Raw genomic sequence first — 22,953 nt, 5'->3', positions numbered from 1 at the left:
CTTCAGTTCTGTGCAGAGATTGGAAGAGCTGGCATTGTTCTTCATAAAACGACCAAGGTTAAGAGATTTGATCGAGGTGTTGAAAAACATTGAAGGTTTTTGACAGAGTGAGTAAAGTGAAACTGTTCCGAGTGGCCGGAGGGTCAGTCACCAGAGGACACGGATTTAAGGTGATTGGCAAAATCCTGGAGGCAGATTCACTAATAACATTCGAACGGGAACTGGATGAATACTTGTGAAGCATTTGCTGGGTTTTGGAGAAGAGGTGGAGGGGCGGTCTAATTGGAATCAGCACAAGGTGCTCCGGTTTCCTCCCACAGTCCAACGATGTGCAGGTTAGGTGGATTGTCATGCTAAATTGCCCCTGAGTGTCCAAAGGTTGCCTAAATTGCCCAAAGGTTAGGTGGGGTTGCAGGGGAAGGGCGGGGGAGTGGGCCTAGGTAAGTGATTTCTATTCACAGATAATAAATTATTTTTAATGAAGGTGAAAAGTTCAGAATGGCAGCCCTGAGGGTAAGTGAGGAGAGGAACTGGTCAACGTGGTTGCTTCCAGTTTCTCCCCTTTAACCTCCCCACCGTTTTCCGTGTGAACAACGCCAGCTCCCAGTCTCTTATCATCTTGCCAAAGACTGAAAGATTAAAATCCCGGAATTTCCTCCTCTCAGCACCCTCGGCATATTTGGTTCAAGAAACAGGTGCACCACAGTCTTCCCTGGCATCCAGGGATGGATGAACGAGGCCGCCCTTGCCAGTGCTGTCTGTACCCTGAGGATTTTTTGTTTTAAAATTCATATAGCCACACTGGCAGATCTCCTGTGGTGGCCTCCTAGTATGTATGTGTGTACAGTGACTGCCGAGTTTCGGTTTTGGCTGTGTGATGCCCTCCATGTTCGAATAGTTGTCGGCCCTGAAAGCTGACATCCTTGCATGACCCAGCTTACCCACCGGGAATCGTATTCCAAACGGGAGAGTGACCTTTAGCGAAAGAAGGATATAATCGCGGAAGGAAGGCAGCACGGCGGCGCAGTGGGTTAGCACTGCTGCCTCACGGCGCCGAGGTCCCAGGTTCGATCCCGGCTCTGGGTCACTGTCCGTGTGGAGTTTGCACATTCTCCCCGTGTTTGCGTGGGCTTCGCCCCCACGATGCAAAGATGTGCCGGGTAGGTGGATTGAACATGCTAAATTGCCCCTTATTGGAAAAAATAAATTGGGTACTCGAAATTTTTTTTTTTTAAAACAATCGTGGAAGGGGGGACAAGTGAATAAATTGCCATGTGCCTCCGTGAAGGATTAAGAGCACATGGATTTTCCTAAGCAGATGGTTTGGGCTGGATGGTTGATTAAATTGATTAAATACCAAATTGGTTTTTGCATAAATGGTCTCTCCTGCAGAAACTCAGCAAGTAAGTTTCTGTATCGACTGCCGTGCCACTCGATACAGTGACGGTGATGGAGCCGGCCAATATCGTCACAGCCGCCACACGGGGACCTGATGGGTGCTGGGGAAAGTGGGGGTTGGGAGCGATGGGAGGTGCTGAGATGAGAAAGAGTTTTGTGCAGAGGCCATTGCCCCAGTTGCAGCCCTGGGGGGGCGGGATGTGGGGGGGGGGGGGGCGGACTGCCCGCTGACTGCACGTCATGACGCTCCTTGACCTGGTGACTGGTCAGTGTCTGAGCTAACGGTCAGTGTTTCCTCTTTACACAGGTGAGCCGGGTTCCGGTGGAGAGTTGTGAGCAGTACGGGAGCTGCGAGGTGTGCCTGAGCTCCCGTGACCCACATTGCGGCTGGTGCGTTCTGCATAATGTGTAAGTAGACTCCGCCTCGTTGATGCTTGTCGCAAATGCTGCCCGCGGTGTAGAAAGGGGGTAGGGCTCGGCTGAATGTCAGGCTGCTCTTTCCCACAAGGTGGGCAGCATGGTAGGACAGTGGTTAGCAAAGTTGCTTCACAGCTCCAGGGTCCCAGGTTCGATTCCCGGCTTGGGACACTGTGCGGAGTCTGCACGTTCTCCCCGTGTCTGCGTGGGTTTCCTCCGGGTGCTCCGGTTTCCTCCCACAGTCCAAAGACGTGCAGGTTAGGTGGATTGGCCGTAGCAAATTGCCCTTAGTGACCAAAAAAAAAGGTGAGGGGTTATTGGGGATAGAGTGGGAGTGAGGGCTTAAGTGGGTCGGTGCAGACTCGATGGGCCGAATGGCCTCCTCCTGCACTGTATGTTCTATGAAACGAGGTGCGGGACAGCAGCAGTGAAGACCAAGGGACAGGGCCGTCATGAACAAGTGTAGGAAGAAAGACCGACACTTCACAACCGATGAAGTATGGTCACTGTTGTCGTTTAGAGAAATGCAAGAAATTTGTGCAGCGCTTGTTTTCTGAAGCAGTCATGTGACGCTGACCTGGTCACTCTCTTTTGTATTGGCCGAAAATAAATGTGACCCTGGATGTCTGATAGATCTACCATGCGGATTCAGCTGCACTTTGCAAATCACTAAATCTCAGTAGAAATTTGAGTTAAAACTTGTCAGGTGCAAATAAGAATCGTTTTATTTGTCTTCTATTGATTACAATTGAGAGTCATTTCAAAGTCTTATTCTCTAATAAGCCCAGCAGGAATAGGGACTCACAGAGAGGCAATCTGTAGACAATTGAACTTTCAAACAATCACAGAAATGATTTTCTTGCTTAGGCAAACAGCTCGCAATGACTTTAAAAGTCAAAGTCTGAAAATGAAATATGAAAGACAGGGAGACAGCGAATAGTAAGTCAAAGTATAGATGATTCATGAAAGAGAGAGAGAGAGAGTGTAGAATGTTCCGGATAAAAATGGCCGAACGAAACCTCACAGTTATACTTAATCATATCTGTCTTCAGCCATCTAATTACACCCCTATGTCATCCCAATTGGTTTGGGTTAGGGTCAAATGTATTTGAAAATAAGCAGCTCTGAAATAGTCTGATTTTTAAATATCCCATCCTTAAAGTTACAAAGCAGAGTGGACGGTGCAAACCCTTAACCCATCTCCTTGCTTGCTCCAAAAACCAATTCAAAACAAACTGAAGCCAATTCATGGGGCCAAAGGGTTCAAGCTGACCAGAAAAGGCATTGCACCTCACCTCGGGCTCGACCTGAGGCTTCATCTTCGCCAGAAGGCCGAGACACAATCCCGCTCTCAAATAATAACTGTGGGGCCTTTTCTATCTACCTGGGAGGACAAATGGGGTCTCGGTTGAACATCTGATGCTGTCACTGCATGTCGGCTTTGCTTGGTTAAGCCAGCATTCATTGCCCATCCCTAACTGCCCTTGAGAAGTGGTGGTGAGCTGCCTTGAACCACTGCAGCTCTCAATTCACCCACAGTGCCGTTGGGGAGAGAGTTCCAGAATTTTGACCCAGCGACAGTGAAGGAAGAACGATATAGTTCCAAGTCAGGCTGGTTGGAGGGGAACTGGCAGGTCGTGGTGTTCCCCGATATCCGCTGTCCTTGTGCCTTCCAGGTGGTAGAGGTCATGGGTTTGGGAGGTGTTGTCGAAGCAGCCTTGGTGAGTTGCTGCACCTTGTAGATGGTACACACTGTTGCCACTGCGCACCGATGGTGGAGGGGGTGAATGTTTAAGCTGGTGGATGGGGTGCCAAATAAGCGGGGCTGCTTTGTCCCGGATGGTGTCGAGCTTCTTGAGTGTTGTTGGAGCTGCACTCATCCAGGCAAGTGGAGAGTATTCCATCACACTCCTGACTTGCGCCTTGTAGAAGGTGGACAGGCTTTGGGGGGGCAGGATCTGAGTTATTCTCTGCAGAAGTCTGCACATTCTCCCCGTGTCTGCGTGGGTTTCCTCCGGGTGCTCCGGTTTCCTCCCACAAGTCCCAAAAGTCGTGCTTGTTAGGTGAATTGGATATTCTGAATTCTCCCTTTGTGTACCCGAACAGGCGACGGAATGTGGCGTCTAGGGGATTTTCACAGTAACTTCACTGCAGTATTAATGTAAGCCTACTTGTGGCAATAATAAAGATAATTATTATTATAATAACCACAGTATTTATGCGGTTGGTCCAGTTCATTTCTGGCCAATGATAACCCCCAGGGTGTTGTACAGATGTTAGGGTTGGTGTCATGGAAGGATAAGAAGGCAGTGGGTTCATGAACCGCCTTCGTCTGAACCCTACGTGTGATCGGTGGGTATGTGAGTGTGATCTACTCACACATGGGACTGACATGAGCTTAGCTCTCCTTTCACACTTCTAAACAACGCTGCGCTCTCTAACTAGATTATTGTACGCTTGCTATTTTCTTCAGGAAGACTACTGATATTTATTGCGATCGATGGCTTGCTGAGAATCTCCACTGCTGCTCAGAAATGGAAATGACATTAATCTTCTCATTTTTTTCTGTCTGTCTTTGCTGAGCATATAAAATGTAAAGTGTGAATGGACACTTTTTTTGTTGCAGAAGAGCTTTATCAGTAGTATTGCAGACGCATTCCCCCACTCGGCAATATACTGCTCTGATATGCACACTCTGCAACTTTCTACATTTTATATTAAATTGAGCCAAAAATGGAATGCACATTGAATTCGGTACGGATTTGATTTTCAGCCTGAAAGGTAACTTTCCCCCTCCCCAGTTGCTTTCTGGTACTTTTCTCAATGAGCCTCCAATTTTCATGCTGTAAGGCATTGGCCATTCATTGGCTGGCTGTGGCTGACAAACAGCTCGTCTCAGTCAGAAGATTGACGGGCCAAGTCCAACTCCAAAGATTTGAGCATTCGTCCAAGCTGACACTCCCATTGAGTACCGAGGGAGCTCTGCATGGTCAGAGGAGCTGCCCTGCCGGAGGAAACATTAAACTGAGGCCCTGCCTTGCAGTTCGTGGAAAAAGATCTCCATGGAACTGTTGGGTGAAGAACCGAGTTTTTGTCCCTCGACTAACACCAGGAAGATTATCTATAGAATTCATCTATGTGGGCGGCACGGTAGCACAGTGGTTAGCACTGATGTTTCACCACGCCAGGGACCCAGGTTCGATTCCCGGCTTGGCTCAGTGTCTGTGCGGAGTCTGGACGTTCTCCCCGTGTCTGCGTGGGCTTCCTCCGGGTGCTCCGGTTTCCTCCCACAAGTCCCGAAAGACGTGATTGTTAGGGGAATTGGACATTCTGAATTCTCCCTCCGTGTACCCAAACAGGCGGCAGAGTGTGGCAACTAGGGGATTTTCACAGTAACCTCATTGCAGCGTTAATGTAAGCCTATTTGTGACACTAATAAAGATTGTTATTATTATTATTGATGTTTGTCACCATGTAGAAACCCTCCCTTCCCTCCCGAAGACCAGACTGACAATGAAGTGCTCGCATTCACAAAGTTATCCCTCAGAATCCACAACTCCAAGTGTGAAGAGCATCTGCTTTGCTCACGAGGAACCTTTGACTTTGCAGTCAATAGAATTGGTGAACAGTCCCCTCTCATTTGCTTTTGATATTTTTTGAATCAAGGGTCCAATTTCTGAGCGTAAAAGTTCAGAAAATTGCTCAAGTGTTTAGTATCTTATTCCTCCAAGCTTCCAGCTCTCCTTGTTCCCTGTTGCAGCAGAGTTGGTATCTTCTTACCGCATGTCCTGTTTCATGACTGCTCTCGTCCCAACTCATCTGGTGAGAGTGCCCAGTGCAAGAGGTTCCCACGGAGCATGACAGCAACACGTGTTGCAAGTTCCTCAGCTGGAAGTGGGAACAGATTGAACCGGTCATGTTGCCCCTCACTGTGTATAACCTTGCTGTGCTGGCTCTAAACCGCTAGGAGCCCTGTTAATCTTCATCAGCCTGACTTAAACTGGACGTGATCTCATGCAGGGGTGGAATGGATTGGGCTCAGGCAATTGCGGTTTGTGCCAAGAGATAAGGCCTTGATGGATTGCCAATGCACGCCATTTAAAGGATCTATCTTCAAAGCTTTCTGCTGCCTCATGCAACACTCGGCAGCTAACACCATATTTATGGCAATATTTTATGAGATGGAGAGTGAGTTGCAAAACTTAGCAAAAGTCTGGATTGTCCACTAAATCTATTGGCTTCAATGCCGACCCAATGTTCTTGGTGAGCGCCTGGGGTAGGATCTCCAGTGGTAGAATCTTGGATTCTGAGGAGCATCATAGATTATCATAGAATTTACAGTGCAGCAGGAGGCCATTCGGCCCATCGAGTCTGCACCGGCTCTTGGAAAGAGCACCCTACCCAAGGTCACCACCTCCACCCTATCCCCATAACCCAGTAACCCCACCCAACACTAAGGGCAACTTTGGACACTAAGGGCAATTTATCATGGCCAATCCACCTAACCTGCTCATCTTTGGACTGTGGGAGGAAACCGGAGCACCCGGAGGAAACCCACGCACACACGGGGAGAACGTACAGACTCCACACAGACAGTGACCCAAGCCGGAATCGAACCTGGGACCCTGGAGCTGTGAAGCAATTGTGCTATCCACAATGCTACCGCGCTGCCCCCTATGATGATGCCTTGGTGTGGTTCTCCAAGAGAAATACCAAATATTTAACAGGAGAGAGAAGCTTAGCCTGAGATTATACTTCCAGTAATGCCCAGCACCAAGGGGCCTGGGGTCTGGGTGGTAAAGTTTAGCAGGGGTGACAGGGTGATTTTTTTTAAGCACAGAGATGCTTATCAGCTGGAGTGAGTTGCTGCTACAGAAGGTGTTCAAATCCCGGGTACCTGAATTCTTTCAGAAAACGGATGTTGAGATGAGGAGTTGGTGGGGTCTGTCTCCACGGAAAAAAACTGGGGCTATCAAAATTCAGGAGGAATAATCAAGAATGTCAATTTCTACAGGGGCAAAAAACCCCAAACTCTTGAGTATAATGATGTTAAATGGGCCTTATCCTTCAACTCACTTTCGGAGCATCTAACTCAAACAAAATATTGACTTTATCCAGAATTAGCAGCAAATCCCTTGGGAGTCACTGAAAACTTCCGGTTTCCTCTTTGCTCCTCCCTTTCCCTTTTTTTCGCTCTCTTGCCCTCTTTCTTTCCTTCTCTTCCCTTACTCTCCCTCTTTCTCTTCCTCCCCTCTATCTCTCCAGCTCTCCCTCCCTTCTTCCCTCACTCTCTCCCTCGCTCTCTCTCCTGTGTATGGGCTCTCTCTATTTTCCTCTTTGGCGCAGTACTGCCAAAACATGCCTTTGAAAGGAGATGTTACACGGGGGCTCCTTTTACTATCTCAGGTGGATATAACAGATCCTCTGACATTTGAAGAGCAAGAGAGTTTGTCCTAGGTCCTGAAGCAACATTCATGCTCATTCTGTCTCTCTGTATCTTGCATGCTCTCCATCTCCACCAACACAATGCTCTGCTCCCTGCTCCAGCATAGATTTACCAAACTCTGAAACGATTTTCTTCTCTCCTTTCACTTAAATTGTGGTGTCGGGGGGTTGGGAGTCTGTTGCGAATGAGCTTGCACAGATCACGTCGGAGATTACGGTGCGTTGAGAGTGAGGCATAATTTGGTTTTGACACAAAGGGCACAATTTAACTACCAGACATTGGGGGTCCTCACTGGGGCGCTGTTTCATACTGGCCCACCCAAATGTGGATCAAGTGGGAGTCTCCTACTCCACTGGAGACGCCCGGGTGGTCAAACATTGGGCAAGGTGGCACCCTGGCGACTGCACTTTGGCACTGCCATCCAGGCTCCCTTGCTGTACTAGCCTAGTGAGGCAGCTGTGCTAACCACTGTGAGACGGCGCTGCCATCATTTGGGACTCGCCCCCTCCACTCTGTCCCACTCTCTCTCCCTCCCACCACGCCATTCTCCCCCTTTTCCAATCCCCTCCTCTCTCTTCCTCTTTTTCTCTTCCTCTTTTTTTAACTCTTCCTCTTTCGCTCTCCCTCTTTCTTTCTGTCCTTTCTTTCTCTCAGGGCTGAATTTTCCGCATCGCGTGTTTCATGGTGGCGAGGTTTCCTGTTGAATGCACCTTTGCTGCTGGGAAACCCATCCCGCTCTCTCTCTCTCGCTCTCTCTTTCGCTCGCTCGCTTGCTCTCTTTCTCCCCCGCTTTCCCCACGCCCTGTAAAACTGTCTGAGAGGTTTAAAGCAAAAAGAATTTCCACACCCGGGGGTAAGAACTTTAAGGGACACGCAGATGATAGGTGGATGAATTATTACAAACAATTACCATGGCTGACGAAATGGGAGCAACGAATGATGTCCGTCCGTTCCTGTGTCCAACTGGGATAATGAGAGGAGCCGGTTACTGAATTTACTGAAAAGGGAATCCCTTCTCTTAAACCTTATCTTGAGATTCACCTTTGCGATAAAAGACCTGAAAATCTTTCTGCTAATGCTCTCACACTAATCTGCTTTGGAATTAACAGTGAATTCACCAAGGGGCCATGGGTGTATGACAGACCAAGTCGACAATGGAGCCATAGCAGTTTGATCTTGATATTAAACTGTGATCATTTAAATTGGGACATCAATTATTCAGACCCCATCGTTTCCTCTGTTTTCACAAGATGATATTGCTTCTGTCCACAGCTGTACACAGCCCGATGTGGCTTAACATCAAGTGACTTGGGTTTAAAGAGGATTGTGTCTTGTTAGACAGCAGCTGACTATGAATTATTCAGTGCAGCATGAATGGAAACACTAACGCGATTTAGATTTACCTTTGGGAAATTGAATTTTCAACGCAGGAGATCACAGGAGAATTAATACATATCGGGCAGGGGAAAGAGAGAAAAGTGCTCACAGCGAGACCGTCATCACCCTTTCTAATGTCACTCCCTGATCCAAATAGGCTATATTCCTTCGAGTGTGCGGCCAACCAACTTCACGGATTGGGATGGGGTGGCACTAAAGCCGTTATTGGGCCAAGGGCCTTGGGGAGTCTGGTCCGTGGGGGGACCTTGGTTCTGTGCCTCGGAACCCAAATAATGGGAGCTTACTCCTTATCTGCGTTCTACGTCACTCTCCACTTTAATGTGGCTGAAAAGAGAGACATCACGCTGAAGTTTTTTGACTCGGACTCATCAGGACAAATGCAAGAATTCCAAATTTCAAACAGTCGCTCAGTTTATATTCCAGGAGAAAAGGCAGTGGTTGTTTGGAAAGTTTGACTCTGATTGGCCGGGGCGATGCCCTAGAGCTTTGCCACCAGTCAATGCCTTGGCCAAACAGAGTTGACTTGCCTCTGTAACGTAAATTGTTGAGAATCCTTGAAATCTGGTATTCTTGCATTTGTCACAGAATCCTTACAGTGCAGAAGTAGGCCATTCGGCCCATCGAGTCTGCAACGACCCCTCCAAAAGAGCACCCTACCTAGGCTCAATCCCTTGCCCCCATCCCTGTACTCCAACCAACCGTTGGGCACTAAGGGACAATTTAGCATGGCAAATCCACCGAACCTGCACATCTTTGGACTGTGGGAGGAAACAGGAGCACCTGGAGGAAACCCATGCAGACACGGGGAGAACGTGCAGACTCTCACAGACAGTGACCCGAGGCCGGAATTGAACCCGGGTTCGAGTGTAAGCTAGCTCGTAATATAAAAGTGTTTTTTTTGATATATGAAAGGTAAGAGAGAGACAAGAAGGGACATTGGACCAGTGGATAATGAGGCTGGAGAAAGGGCAGAGGAACTGAATAGTTACTTTTCACCTGTCTTCACGGTGGAAGACACCGGAACTGTAAGAGAGTTTGGGGGCAGCGGTGAGTGTAGTGGCCATCACTAAGGAGAAGGTTCTGGGGAAACTGAAAGGTCTGGAGGTGGATAAATCGCCCCCACCAGATGGACTACCCCCCAGGGTTCTGAAGGAGATAGCTGAGGAGATTGTGGAGGCATTGGTGGTGATCTTTACGGAATCATTGGAGGCAAGTGGGGTGGGGGGGAGGAGGGGGGGGTTGGAAAATGGCTAACGTAACACCCCTGTTTAAGAAGGGAAGGCGGCAGAAGATAGGAAATTATAGGCTGGTTAGCCTGGCTTTGTTTTTTGGAAGATTTTAGAGTCAATCACTAAGGATGAGATTGCGGAGTACTTAGAGGTGCATGGTAAATTTAGGCCGAGTCAGCACAGATTCATCAAGGGGAGGTTATGCCTGACAAATCTGTTAGAATTCTTTGAGGAGGTAACAAGGAAGTTAGACAAAGGAGAACCAGTGGATGTGATCTAGAAGGCCTTTGACAAGGTGCCGTACAGGAGGCTGCTAAATAAGATAAGAGCCCATGGTGTTAGGGGCAAGGTAATGACTTGGATAGAGGATTGGCTGACTGGCAGTAGGCAGAGAGTCAGAATAAAGGAGTCCTTTTCAGGATGACAGCTGATGACTAGTGGTGTTCCACAGGGGTCTGTGTTGGGACCACAGCTATTCATGATATATATGAACGATCGAGAAAAAGGATCTGAAGGCACTGTTGCTAAGATGGCAGATGATACAAATATCTGTAGAGGGACAGGTAGTATTGAGGAAGCAGGCGGGCTGCAGAAGGACTTGGACAGGCTGGGAGAGTGGGCAAAGAATTGGCAGATGGAATACAATGTGGAAAAGAGTGAGGTTATGCACTTTGGTAGGAAGAATAGGGGCATAGACTATTTTCTAAATGGGAAAAGGCTTTGGAAATCAGAGGATTCCCTAAAAGTTAACATGCAGGTTCAATTGGCAGTTAGGAAGGCAAATTCAATGTTAGCATTGTCGCGAGGGTGAGGATACAAGAGCAGGGATGTACTGCTCAGGCTCTATAAGGCTCTGACTAGACCTCATTTGGAGTATTGTGAGCGGTTTTGGGCCCCGTATCTAAGGAAGCGCATGCACAGTTGAACAAAAAGAGTGCACAGCTCGAAGAGGGGTCTGCGCATGTGCAAGCCACGCATACGCAGTTTACGAAAAAGCGCACAGTAAAGGAAAAGCGATTTGCACATTCCTACGCTTTACGTCACAAGCGTCATGACGTCAGAGGCCCACGCCCACTTAAAGGGGAAATGTCCGAAAATTTAAAAAAAAAAGAGTTTTAAAGCTACAAAACACAATTCTTTCACCTCGAAAGACAGAACAATGCCTGAACTTCTACCTCCGCAGCACCCTGGAACAAGCAGTTTGCACCACCCGAAGTGAAGAGCACGATGACATATCCGAAACGAATGAAGATGATTTGTTTATCGAAGAATACTACTCAGACATGGCTGAGTTATTCAGATATGATGATCATAAAAGCAACAGCGCCACGGTTGAAAAGCTCAACACGACTCTACTCATGGTAGATGAATCCAATACCATGATGCAATGGCAGATCGTCGATACATTGGATGACAGCAACCTGTCAAATACCCAAGAAGAAAACGATGCCACACAGCGAGTACTGAACGACTCCGTTGAGAGAGCACTGCACGACGCCACACAGAGAACGATGAAAGACTCCAGAGAGAGCGATACAAGCCTCCACAGAGAGCTCGTTGACAGACTCCATAGCGAAGTCCATGCACGAAGAAGACTATGAAGGTCTATCCATCTTATTTGTGCAACCAGCAGCAGACTATGAAAGTCTACCAAGCTCACGTGAACAACAAAAAGACTATGAAAGTCTACCCAGCTCATTAAACCAACAAGAAGACACTGAATGTCTACCCACTGTATGAACAAAGAACAAAGAAAATTACAGCACAGGAGTGTGTGAGACAAGTGACGAAGAAATCTCAATTTTCATACAAGATGTGCAAGATCATAGCGAGACTGACAGATCTCGGCTCGTATGGACAGGAGCACTCAACAATCAAAGTGAAACTACTCTTGAGTCCAGTGAGACCATGTCAATTAAAACCTCATCTACTCTAACCTATCCACAAGAAAATGAAATCTTGAAGATTTTGACTCCAGAAGAGGAGCATCAAGAAACCAAAGATGATTCAAGTGAACCTGAAATGACTCCAGAAGAGGAGCACCAAGGAATCAAAGAGGAATCACATCAACCACAAAGGAGTGATGTCACCAAGATCAATGCAACATCAGATCATTCTCACAATCCTCAAGAAGAAACGCTCAATTAAACATCAGATACCACAAAGGAGACTGACATAAATAACTTTGAGAATGACTCGAATTATCCACACGGAAAAGTCATTGAGCGCAACAAGAACAACAAAACCCACAAGAAGCACAACAGAAACAAGAACAAGAGCAACAACAAAAACACCAAGAAGCTCTACAAGAACAACAACAAAAACTACAATGAGAAACATAACAAAGACAACAACAGCAACAACAAACACTACAACAACAACAACAAAAACAGAAACAACAAGCACGACAAAAACAACAAGTTCAACAACAAAAACAATAAAGACAGAAACGACAAAAACAACAACAATGAAACAACAACTTGGACGACATGGTACAACTCTGCACATGAAGGACAATGTAACAGCACAGCTCAAAACAATGGCAAGAGTACAAACATACCATGGTATGACAAAGAATCTCACAAATTCACATTTGCTCCACTACAAACAAGCAAACCAGCTTTCAAGGCAGATGACATACAGAATCAACACCGCAAGCACAGAAAAAAGTCCAGGACAGACAACAAAGATGACATACAGAATCGCTACCACAAGCATAGAAAAAAAAGTCTAAATCAGACAACAAAGTCATGATGACTTCTTGGTTACTTAAACACAAGGACACTGACGACGTTCACAAAGAAATGACAACATCAACATCACCACTTCAACAACAGAAGAAGAAAGCAACTCAACCGAACAAATTCATAAAGTTTGGACTCATACATTTTTAAAATTACGATTGGACTCATAAATATTAATTGGCATTGTATAATCATCAATATCATCACAACTTGTGCATATCATCATTCATCTACCTGTTTTGTACAATTTTCTTCAACAAAGTACAGAAAATATGTAACAAGAAAAAAGGGGGGATGTAGTGATATGCATCACTGTATATACACAAGGGGTTAATGTAAATACACTACAACTAAGTAACCACTAGAGGGAGCACCAGAGATGTATATGCACATAGACAAACAGGAAGTAGTCTCTCACTCTTCACAGGGACGGCAGCTGGTGACCAGAACACAGACAGGCAGCTCAGTAACATAGTAAAAGCGCTGGAGAGAGAATGAACTCATAGAAATAAAGCATCTACTTCAACTGTAAGACTACGAGCTTTATTCAGCCAGAAGGAATAATACAGGAAGGACACGTTGCCGTTGGGAGGGCCAGAGGAGGTTCAAAAGAATGGTCCTTGAAATGAAGGACTTGTAATATGAGGAGCGGTTGAGGACTCTGGATCTGTATGTGGTGGAGTTTAGAAGGGTGAGGGGGGAATCTTATTGAAACTTACAGGATACTGCGAGGCCAGGATAGAGTGGACGTGGAGAGGATGTTTCCAGTAGCAGGAGAAATTAGAACCAGAGGACACCAACTCAGACTAAAGGGACGATCCTTTAAAACTGAGACGAGGAGGAATTTCTTCAGCCAGAGGGTGGTGAATCTGTGGAACTCATTGCCGCTGTGGAGGGCAAGTCACTGAGTGTCTTAAAGACAGAGATAGATAGGTTCTTGATTAATAAGGGGATCAGGGGTTATGGGGAGAAGGCAGGAAAATGGGGATGAGACACATATCAGGCGTGATTGAATGGCGGAGCAGACACAATGGGCCGAATGGTCTAATTCTGTTCATATGTGGTATTGTCCTTGGCGCAGTGAGGCAGCAGTGCTAACCACTGTGCCACCGTTAAGAGTGAATGACAAAAAGCTTTGTGAACATGTCTCTGTTTTTAGCAACATTCAAGTTCTGTATTTCCTACTTTGGTGGTATTTCTGACTAACCTTAAACCACAGTCTAACGGGATGGCAGAACAGATTTGTCGGCTGAATGGCCTCCTCTTGTCTCTGTGTAACACCTGTGCTTGTCGTTTGTCGTATTCTCTGTACCTGGCAGCCTGCCTTTGGGATGACACAAACCCTAGCACACATTATTTAAAAAACCCCTTGAAGCCAGCTCCCGAGCTGCCCTCTTTCATCTCCCTCCTGCTAATGAGGGACACAGGTCTGACCCTTGATCCATCATCTCCGCTTAGCGCTGAGACCTTTGCCCTGGCCTCTGTCTATTGTGGTACCTGCTCCGTGCTCCAAATCTGCTGTGTGTGGTCTCAGTAAACGCTTTATTTAATAATTCCCGAGCTTAAATGTTTTATTGAAAGGAGCCTGGGGCAGGAGTTGTTAGCAATAGAAGTGCCAACAATCTGACAAATTATGCAGTTTGAAATCTAATACACGTAGAACACAATGCTGGGCCTTTCTTGGGCTTGCTTCTGGAAAGTGGCATTTAATTCTGCCCCAGCCCCCGCCAGGCAGATTAGCATTTAGAGTCAAAATGGAGGCCCAATAAATGCATCTCGGTCTCTCCGGGGAGGGCTGGGTCTCCAGAGTGCACTTTGGGCTTGGTAACGGTGGTCAGAAATAACCCGGTGGTGGTTCGATTGATGCCAAGTTTGCCTTTTGAAAGCTGGAGAGCGAGAGAGAGGGAAGACTTAGATGCAATGGTTCCACGGGCTTGAGATCCTAGCTAAGGATGGTGTCGAGTGAGAGTTAAGCCACTTGTTCTGAGTAATCCTTGCTCAATAAGGATGGACCACAAATGCTGACCTTATCAGTAACCTTCACATCCCAAGGATCAATCAACACTGAAAAAAAAAATCTGTCTTGCTATTTGCGTTCGGCATTGTGGATGGGTCGTAATCGATCATTTTTAATGTTGCTTTAGATGCTCTCGCAAGGACAAGTGTGACCGGTCCAATGAGTATCAACGCTTCACCTCCAACCTGCGACAATGTGTCCAGCTGAGCGTCCAGCCTAGAAACATCTCTGTCACCATGTCCGACGTTCTGGTGAGTTCAGTTGGATTGTTTTAGGCCTTGCTTTTGTTTTTGAGCGTAGTGTATAAACCCGAAACCAGACGGCCAAGCATACTGATTGTGCTTTTCGTATTGTAATCGATCCAGTTACTGCAGCATGCAATTGAATTGAATGTTGATTTGGGAACTGGTCTGGCTCAGCCCTTTGAAGTGAAGGCCGTGCTGGACCTTCTGGCTCAATGTTAGGGGTTTGGGGAGGGAGGATAACAGGGGGAGGGGGGGCGCTGCATAACTGAAGTTCCCCATTCTTGGAACCATGAATCTTGTGAAACCTGTCTGCCCTCTCTCTCATGTCTTCACAACCTTCCAAAGTGTGGTGCGCACGCCTGGACGCACTGCTCCTGTTGAGGGCGATCCAATTTATTGTAAAGGTTCGCCATGACGTCTTTTGTACTCTATGTCCCCATTGATAAAACCCAGGGCAACAGACACTTTATTAATCACTTTCTCGACCTGCCCTGCCATCTTTGCACAGATACAGTGTTTAGCACTGCCGCCTCACCACGCCAGGGACCTGGGTTCAATTTCGACCTTGGGGACTGTCTGTGCGGAGTCTGCACGTTCTCCCCGTCTGCGTGGGTTTCCTCCGGGCGCTCCGGTTTCCTCCCACAAGTCCCGAAAGACGTGCTTGTTCAGCGATTTGGACGTTCTGAATTCTCCCTCTGTGTACCCGATCAGGCGCCGGAGTGTGGCGACTAGGGGCTTTTCACAGTAACTTCATTGCAGTGTCAATGTGAGCCTACCTATGAGAATAATAAAGGTTATTATTAACTCGTCCAAAGATATGCAGGTTAGGTGGATTAGCCATGCTAAAGTGCCCCTGAGTGTCCCAAAGGTTAGGTGGGGTTATTGGGGTTACGGGGATGGGGTGGGTTGTGGGCTAGGTAGGGTGTTCTCTGGGAGCGTTGTTGCAGACTTGATGGGCCGAATGGCCTCCTTGTGCACTGTAGTGATTCTATGAGGTCCCTCTGCTCTAGCACCCCCTTTAAAATTGCACTCTTTATTTTACCTTGTCAATTCTCACACTTCCTACCAAAATGTATCACTTCACACTTCTCTGCTTTACAGCATTGTCCCTGACAAGTCCCTGATGAAGTGACATTTCTCAAAGTTACATAGAATTTACAGGACAGAATCAGGCTTTTCAGTTCAACAGGCCCATTGGTGGTGTTTATGGTCGACACAAACCTGTCCCCAAACCTTGTTACCTAACCCCATCAGCACATCCTTGCACGCGTCAACACCCAGCAACGCAGTCCCCTCTCGGGGCTCCGAAGTCTCAGCTTTTGTGTTTTGTGCCTGCCGAAAGTGAGCTATGCTGAGGAAATTCAGGTGTACATCGGGCCTGTACGCAGCCATTGGCCAACACTGCCGGGAAATAGAGGCGGGGGCGGTGGGTCAACCAGGACGCGGGCTACTGGCCATCGCAAAGTGACTCCTGCCGAGAAGGTCATTGGACAGTAGATGGAAGCAGGATTGGCCTCCCCTGCGATGCACCAATGGCAGGATCTGCGCTCCTCGGCGTGACTGGCCCTCAAGAATTTTTAAAGAATTATTTCTCAGCATGTGGGTGTCGTTGGCACTTACTGCCCATCCCTAACTGCGCTGGAAAACCACCACCATAAACCGCTGCCGACTGTGTGGTGTAGGGACACCCACAATGTTGTAGGAAAGAAATTCCACTATTTTGAGCCAGCGACAGTGAAGGAACGGCGATATATTTCCAAGTCAGGACTGTGGGTGGCTCGGAGGGGAACCTCCAGGTGGTGGGGTTCCCAGCTACATCCTGCCCTTGTCCTTCTAGATGATAGCGGTCGGGGGTTTGGAAGGTGTTGCCGAAGGAGCCTTGGTGAGTTGCTGCAGTGCATCTTGTAGTTAGTGCCCACGGCTGCCACTCTTCATCGGTTGTGGAGTGAATGTTGAAGGTGGTGGTTGGGGTATCGATCAAGCCGGCTGTTTTGTCCTGGATGGTGTTGACCTTTTTTTAAAAAAAAAAAAAATGTATTCAAATTTTCACAAAATATCAACAACAAAATACAGAAAGAAAAGAACAACCCCCCCCCCCATATATATAAACAATAAATTAACAGCCTTCATCAACACAAAAGCAAATATACACGCCCACTCAAGAAGAACGAACTGGCTTATCCTTGCCCCGGCCATGTATGCCCTATGCAACACCTTAAATTGTATGAGGCTGAGCCTCGCGCAAGAGGAGGAAGAGTTCGCTCTCCCCAGGGCATCCTCCCACATCCCCTCGTCAATCTCCTCACCCAACCCATCCTCCCACTTACCCTTTAGCTCCTCCACCGAGGCCTCCTCCTCCTCCTGCATCACCTGATACATTGCCGAGATCCTGCCCTCTCCAACCCACACCCCCTTTTTAGTGGGAGCTCGCCAATCCCCCTCTCCAGGTCCCCCGGGTGCACTACGAACAACGCGCTCTCCCCCATATTGAGCTTGTACCCGGAGAAATCCCGAAACTCCCTGAGAATCCTCATCACCTCCGGCATTCCCCCCACCGGGTCCGCCACATATAACAGCAAATCGTCCGCATAGAGCGACACCCGATGCTCCTCCCCACCCCGCACCAGCCCGCTCCAATTCCTCAACTCCCTCAATGCCATGGCCAGGGGTTCAATCGCCAGCGCAAAGATCAGGGGGGACAGGGGACACCCCTGCCTCGTCCCCGGGTGTGACCGAAAATACTCTGATCTCCTTCTGTTCGTGGCCACACTAGCCACCGGGGCCTCATGCCGTAACTTAACCCACCTGACAAACCCCTCCCCAAACCCAAACCTTTTCAGCACCTCCCACAGGTGCCCCCACTCCACCCTATCAAAGTCCTTCTCCGCATCCATCGCTGCCACTATCTCCGCCTCCCCTTCCATCGCCGGCATCATTATAACATTCAAGAGCCTCCGTACATTCGTATTCAGCTGTCTCCCTTTCACGAACCCCATCTGATCCTCGTGTATGACCTGCGGCACACAGTGCTCGATCCTCATGGCCAAAATCTTCGCCAACAACTTTGCATCTACATTTAGGAGTGAGATCGGCGTGTATGACTCACATTGTAGGGGGTCCTTGTCCCGCTTCAGGATCAAGGAGATCAGCGCCCGAGACATCGTCGGGGGCAAGGCCCCCCCTTCCCCTGCCTCGTTAAAGGTCCTTACCAACAGAGGGCCCAGCAGGCCTGCATACTTCTTATAAAATTCGACCGGGAACCCATCTGGCCCCGGTGCCTTCCCCGCCTGCATGTTCCCTATCCCTTTGACCAACTCCGCCAACCCACCAACGCTCCCAGCCCCGTCACCTGCCCCTCCTCCACCCTCGGGAATCTCAACCGGTCCAGAAAGCGACCCATCTCCAGTGGGGGCTCGGACCGATACAGTTCCTCGTAGAAGTCCCTGAAGACCCCATTGATACCCACCCCACTTCGCACCATGCTCCCTCCCCCATCCTTAACTCCTCCGATCTCCCTAGCTGCCTCTCGCTTCCGAAGCTGGAGCGCCAGCATCCGGCTCGCCTTTTCTCCACATTCATATACCGCCCCCTGCGCCTTCCTCCACTGCGCCTCCGCCTTCCTGGTGGTCAACAAATCGAATTCGGCCTGGAGGCTGCGCCGCTCCCTAAGCAATCCATCTGGTGTCGACCTTCTTGAGTGTTGATGGAGCTGGGATTGGCAAATGTGTGAAATATGAGTGCCCATGAAACTCTCATCCTAAATAGACTGAGTACCTGCAAGTGAAGAGGTTGAAGAGACAACGTTCAGGGAAGCAGTATTCTGATTTCTGTTTGTTGCCGCAGGGCTTCTGTGCGTTGTTGGGTTATTAATGTTCTGCCCCTCTAATCTTAAAGATATTTCCTCTCTTCCTGCAGCTGGTTCTACAAATCCGCAGCGTCCCTGACCTATCTCCAGGAGTCAACTGTTCCTTTGAGAATTTCACGGAGACCGAGGGACGGATAATGGACGGGCGGATATACTGTCGGTCTCCCTCAGCCAGGGACATTATCCCCATCACTAGAGGCCACGGTGAGTTTCTAAAGTTCCAGTCCCCTGTGCCTGTAATGGGCCAATAAGACTGCAGAGTCTTGTCTGGTCATCCTAACGTTTACATCCTCTTGCCCCAGCGACTTAAGGTATATTTCGACCTTCACCCCTCCCTCCTCCAACAGCTCATTGGGTAGGAAAGGCAAGAACTTGCATCTGTATAGTACCTTTTGTAACATCAGGCATCACAAAACTCTTTGAAGCCAATGAATCGTTTGTGAGGTGCAGTGATTGTTGGACAGAAGTAAACCTGGCTGCCAGTTTGTGCACAGCATGATCCCACCATCAGCAATGTAATAATGACCAGCTCACTTTTTCTTGTGATGCTAATTGACGGATAAATGTTGGCTAGGTCACGGGGGAGAATGTTGCTGAAGAATCTTTCCCATCCGCTTGAGCGAGTAGCTGCGGTTTAAACTCTCACTCAGAAGATGGCACCTCTGACAGTGCAGCACTCCCTCAGTACTGACCCTCTGACGGTGCAACACTCCCTCAGTACTGACCCTCTGACAGAGCAGCACACCCTCAGTACTGACCCTCTGACAGAGCAGCACACCCTCAGTACTGACCCTCTGACAGAGCAGCACTCTCTCAGTACTGACCCACTGACAGTGCAGCACTCCCTCAGTACTGACCCTCTGACAGTGCAGCACTCCCTCAGTACTGACCCTCTGACAGTGCAGCACTCCCTCAGTACTGACCCTCTGACAGTGCAGCACTCCCTCAGTACTGACCCTCTGACAGTACAGCACTCCCTCAGTACTGACTCTCTGACAGTGCAGCACTCCCTCAGTACTGACCCTCTCACAGTGCGGCTGTCCCTCAGTACTGACCCTCTGACAGTGCAGCACTCCCTCAGTACTGACCCTCTGATAGTGCGGCACTCCCTCAGTACTGACCCTCTGACAGTGCAGCACTCCCTCAGTACTGACCCTCTGACAGTGCAGCACTCCCTCAGTACTGACCATCTGACAGTGCGGCACTCCCTCAGTACTGACCATCTGACAGTGCGGCACTCTCTCAGTACTGACCCTCTGATAATGCGGCACTCCCTCAGTACTGACCCTCTGACAGAGCAGCACACCCTCAGTACTGACCCTCTGACAGAGCAGCACTCTCTCAGTACTGACCCACTGACAGTGCAGCACTCCCTCAGTACTGACCCTCTGACAGTGTAGCACTCCCTCAGTACTGACCCTCTGACAGTGCCGCACTCCCTCAGTACTGACCCACTGACAGTGCAGCACTCCCTCAGTACTGACCCTCTGACAGTGCAGCACTCCCTCAGTACTGACCCTCTGACAGTGCCGCACTCCCTCAGTACTGACCCTCTGACAGTGCGGCACTCCCTCAGTACTGACCCTCTGACAGTGCAGCACTCCCTCTGACAGTGCAGCACTCCCTCAGTACTGACCCTCTGACAGTGCAGCACTCCCTCAGTACTGACCCCCCTGACAGTGCAGCACTCCCTCAACACTGACCCTCCTGACAGTGCAGCACTCCCTCAGTACTGACCCTCTGACAGTGCAGCACTCCCTCAGTACTGACCCTCTGACAGTGCGGCACTCCCTCAGTATTGACCCTCTGACAGTGCAGCACTCCCTCAGTACTGAGCCTCTGACAGTCCAACGCTCCCTCAGTACTGACCCTCTGACAGTGCAGCACTCCCTCAGTACTGACCCTCTGACAGTGCAGCACTCCCTCAGTACTGACCCTCTGACAGTGCAGCACTCCCTCAGTACTGACCCTCTGACAGTGCAGCACTCCCTCAGTACTGACCCCCCTGACAGTGCAGCACTCCCTCAGTACTGACCATCTGACAGTGCAGCACTCCCTCAGTACTGACCCCCCTGACAGTGCAGCACTCCCTCAGTACTGTACTGGAGTGCGAGCCTGTTTTTTTCTTGTTCTGAACTTTCTCGAGTTGGAATTGAGCCTACCACCTTCTGATTCAGGGGGAAGAATGCTCTTCACTAAGCCAGTGGGGACGCTACTTGTTATGACGACCATGGGGTAGAATCGATAGATCTCCCCATGGAGTTTGTGTAACCTGAGTTCCTCCATTGAACTTGCGGTGGCTCGCCTAATAGGAACTATTCAACGGGAATTTAAAACCTACAGCCCAGACCTGGACTGACGCTCCCAATAGTCCCCGGACTGGGACACAAGCATTGTACACCGCAGTCGTGGCTCCTTCTCATTGTCCAATTAATCTAGAGTTTGTATGAAGCCTGGTGGAGTTATTACATTGGCGACGAGGATTAAAACAGATTCTCGAACAGCCTTCAGAGTGAAACAACCCGCTCTCTTGCAAAATGCCGCTTTTCGGTAATCCCGAGCCTTATGTTATTAACAGCACGGTAGCACAAGTGGATAGCACTGTGGCTTCACAGCGCCAGGGTCCCAGGTTCAATTCCCCGCTGGGTCACTGTCTGTGCGGAGTCTGCACGTTCTCCCCGTGTCTGCGTGGGTTTCCTCCGGGTGCTCCAGTTTCCTCCCACAGTCCAAAGACGTGCAGGTTAGGTGGATTGGCTGTGCTAAATTGCCCTTAGTGTGCAAAAAGGTTAGGAGGGGTTATTGTGTTACAGGGATAGGGGGAAGTGAGGGCTTAAGTGGGTTGGTTATTTCTTTATTGTGGGGGACGAGAAGCAGAAAGTGATACTCCCACTTTTCAGCGTAATGTAAAGCTTAACCTGCCAGAGGATCCAACTCAAAATCTATTTGACGAGCTTGTAGATCTCGTGCGACATCACTATGACTCGAAGCCATCGATCATCCTGCAGAGGTACGGGCAGGGAGGACCCCGGGGGAACCCGTCACTGAACTCCTCAGTAGGTTGTGAAAACTGGAGCAATACTGGAGCAAATTTGGTCCATCCCCGATCGCGATGCTATGCGATAGGTTGGTGTGTGGAATAAATAATGTCACTATTCAAAAGGAGTTACTGGCAGAGCCTATTCTTGCCCTAAAAAGGCCATTGAGGTATCCCTGTCCCTGGAGAACGCAGAGATAGAGGCTCAAGAACTGTGCGAGGCACCGGACAGTGGTGTCCTTGAGTTGGGGGCAAAAAGCCCACACCTTAGATGAAGGTGCCTTTGGGAGTTGTCCATTGCCTAACCAAAACACCACAGGGTCCACCTGCAGTTGAGAAACAAAGAACACTACAGCACAGGAACAGGCCCTTCGGCCCTCCAAGCTTGTACCGGTCATGATACCAACCATGGCCAAAACCCTCAGCACTTCCTAGTGCCGTATCCCTCTATACCCATCCTATCCATGTGTTTGTCGAGATGCCTTTTGAACGGCGTTAATGTATCTGCTTCCACAACCTCCCCTGGCAACGCGTTCTAGGCACTCACCACTCTCTGCCTCACACATCTCCTCCAAACTTACCCCACAGACCTTAAACCTGTGCCCCCTGGTGACTGACCCCTCCGTCCTGGGAGAGAGTGCCTGTCCATCCACTCCATCCATGCCTCTCATGATCTTGTAGACCTCTAGCAGGTCGCCCCTCAACCTCCGACATTCTAATGAAAACAGTCCGAGTCTATTCAGCCTCTCCCTGTAGCTAACACCCTCCAGACCAGGCAACATCCTGGTAAACCTCCTCTGCACCCTCTTCAAAGCCTCCACATCCTTCTGGTCGTGTGGGGATCAGAGTTGTGCGCAATATTCCAAGTGCGGCCTTACCAAGGTTCTATACAACTGCAGTGTGACTTGCCAGTTTTTATACTCGGTGCCCTGTCCAATGAAGGCAAGCATTCCGTCTGCTTTCTTGACTACCTTGTCCACTTGGCTTGCCAACTTCAAAGATCTGTGGACCTGCACCACGCGATAATCCCAAGTGTACCAGAGAAACCTCTCTGGAGAAATGTATGCGGCAGCTAACGGATTAGTGTAAGCACTACAGACAAGCACAACCAAGGCAATACTTCCGGATTCGGAAATACGTGTATTACCCAGGCAAGAAGC

At 48.9% G+C, this 22,953-nt stretch overlaps 1 protein-coding gene across 2 annotated transcripts in view; it reads left to right on the top strand.

Moving 5' to 3' along the window:
* Positions 1 to 22,953, top strand: part of LOC140388602 (plexin-A1-like) — a 626,216-nt gene that overhangs the window by 306,915 nt on the left and 296,348 nt on the right. For both annotated transcript variants that reach the window (XM_072473037.1, XM_072473038.1), the window contains exons 5-7: positions 1,706 to 1,806; positions 14,777 to 14,900; positions 18,810 to 18,963. In XM_072473037.1, coding sequence (XP_072329138.1) covers positions 1,706 to 1,806; positions 14,777 to 14,900; positions 18,810 to 18,963 — 379 coding nt within the window. The remainder of the gene's footprint in view (positions 1 to 1,705; positions 1,807 to 14,776; positions 14,901 to 18,809; positions 18,964 to 22,953) is intronic.

The sequence above is a fragment of the Scyliorhinus torazame genome, chromosome 13, assembly GCF_047496885.1.
Source record: "Scyliorhinus torazame isolate Kashiwa2021f chromosome 13, sScyTor2.1, whole genome shotgun sequence".
Taxonomy (NCBI): Eukaryota; Metazoa; Chordata; class Chondrichthyes; order Carcharhiniformes; family Scyliorhinidae; genus Scyliorhinus; species Scyliorhinus torazame.
The sequence above is the reverse complement of the archived record's forward strand: the minus strand, read 5'-3'. Positions and strand labels throughout refer to the sequence as shown.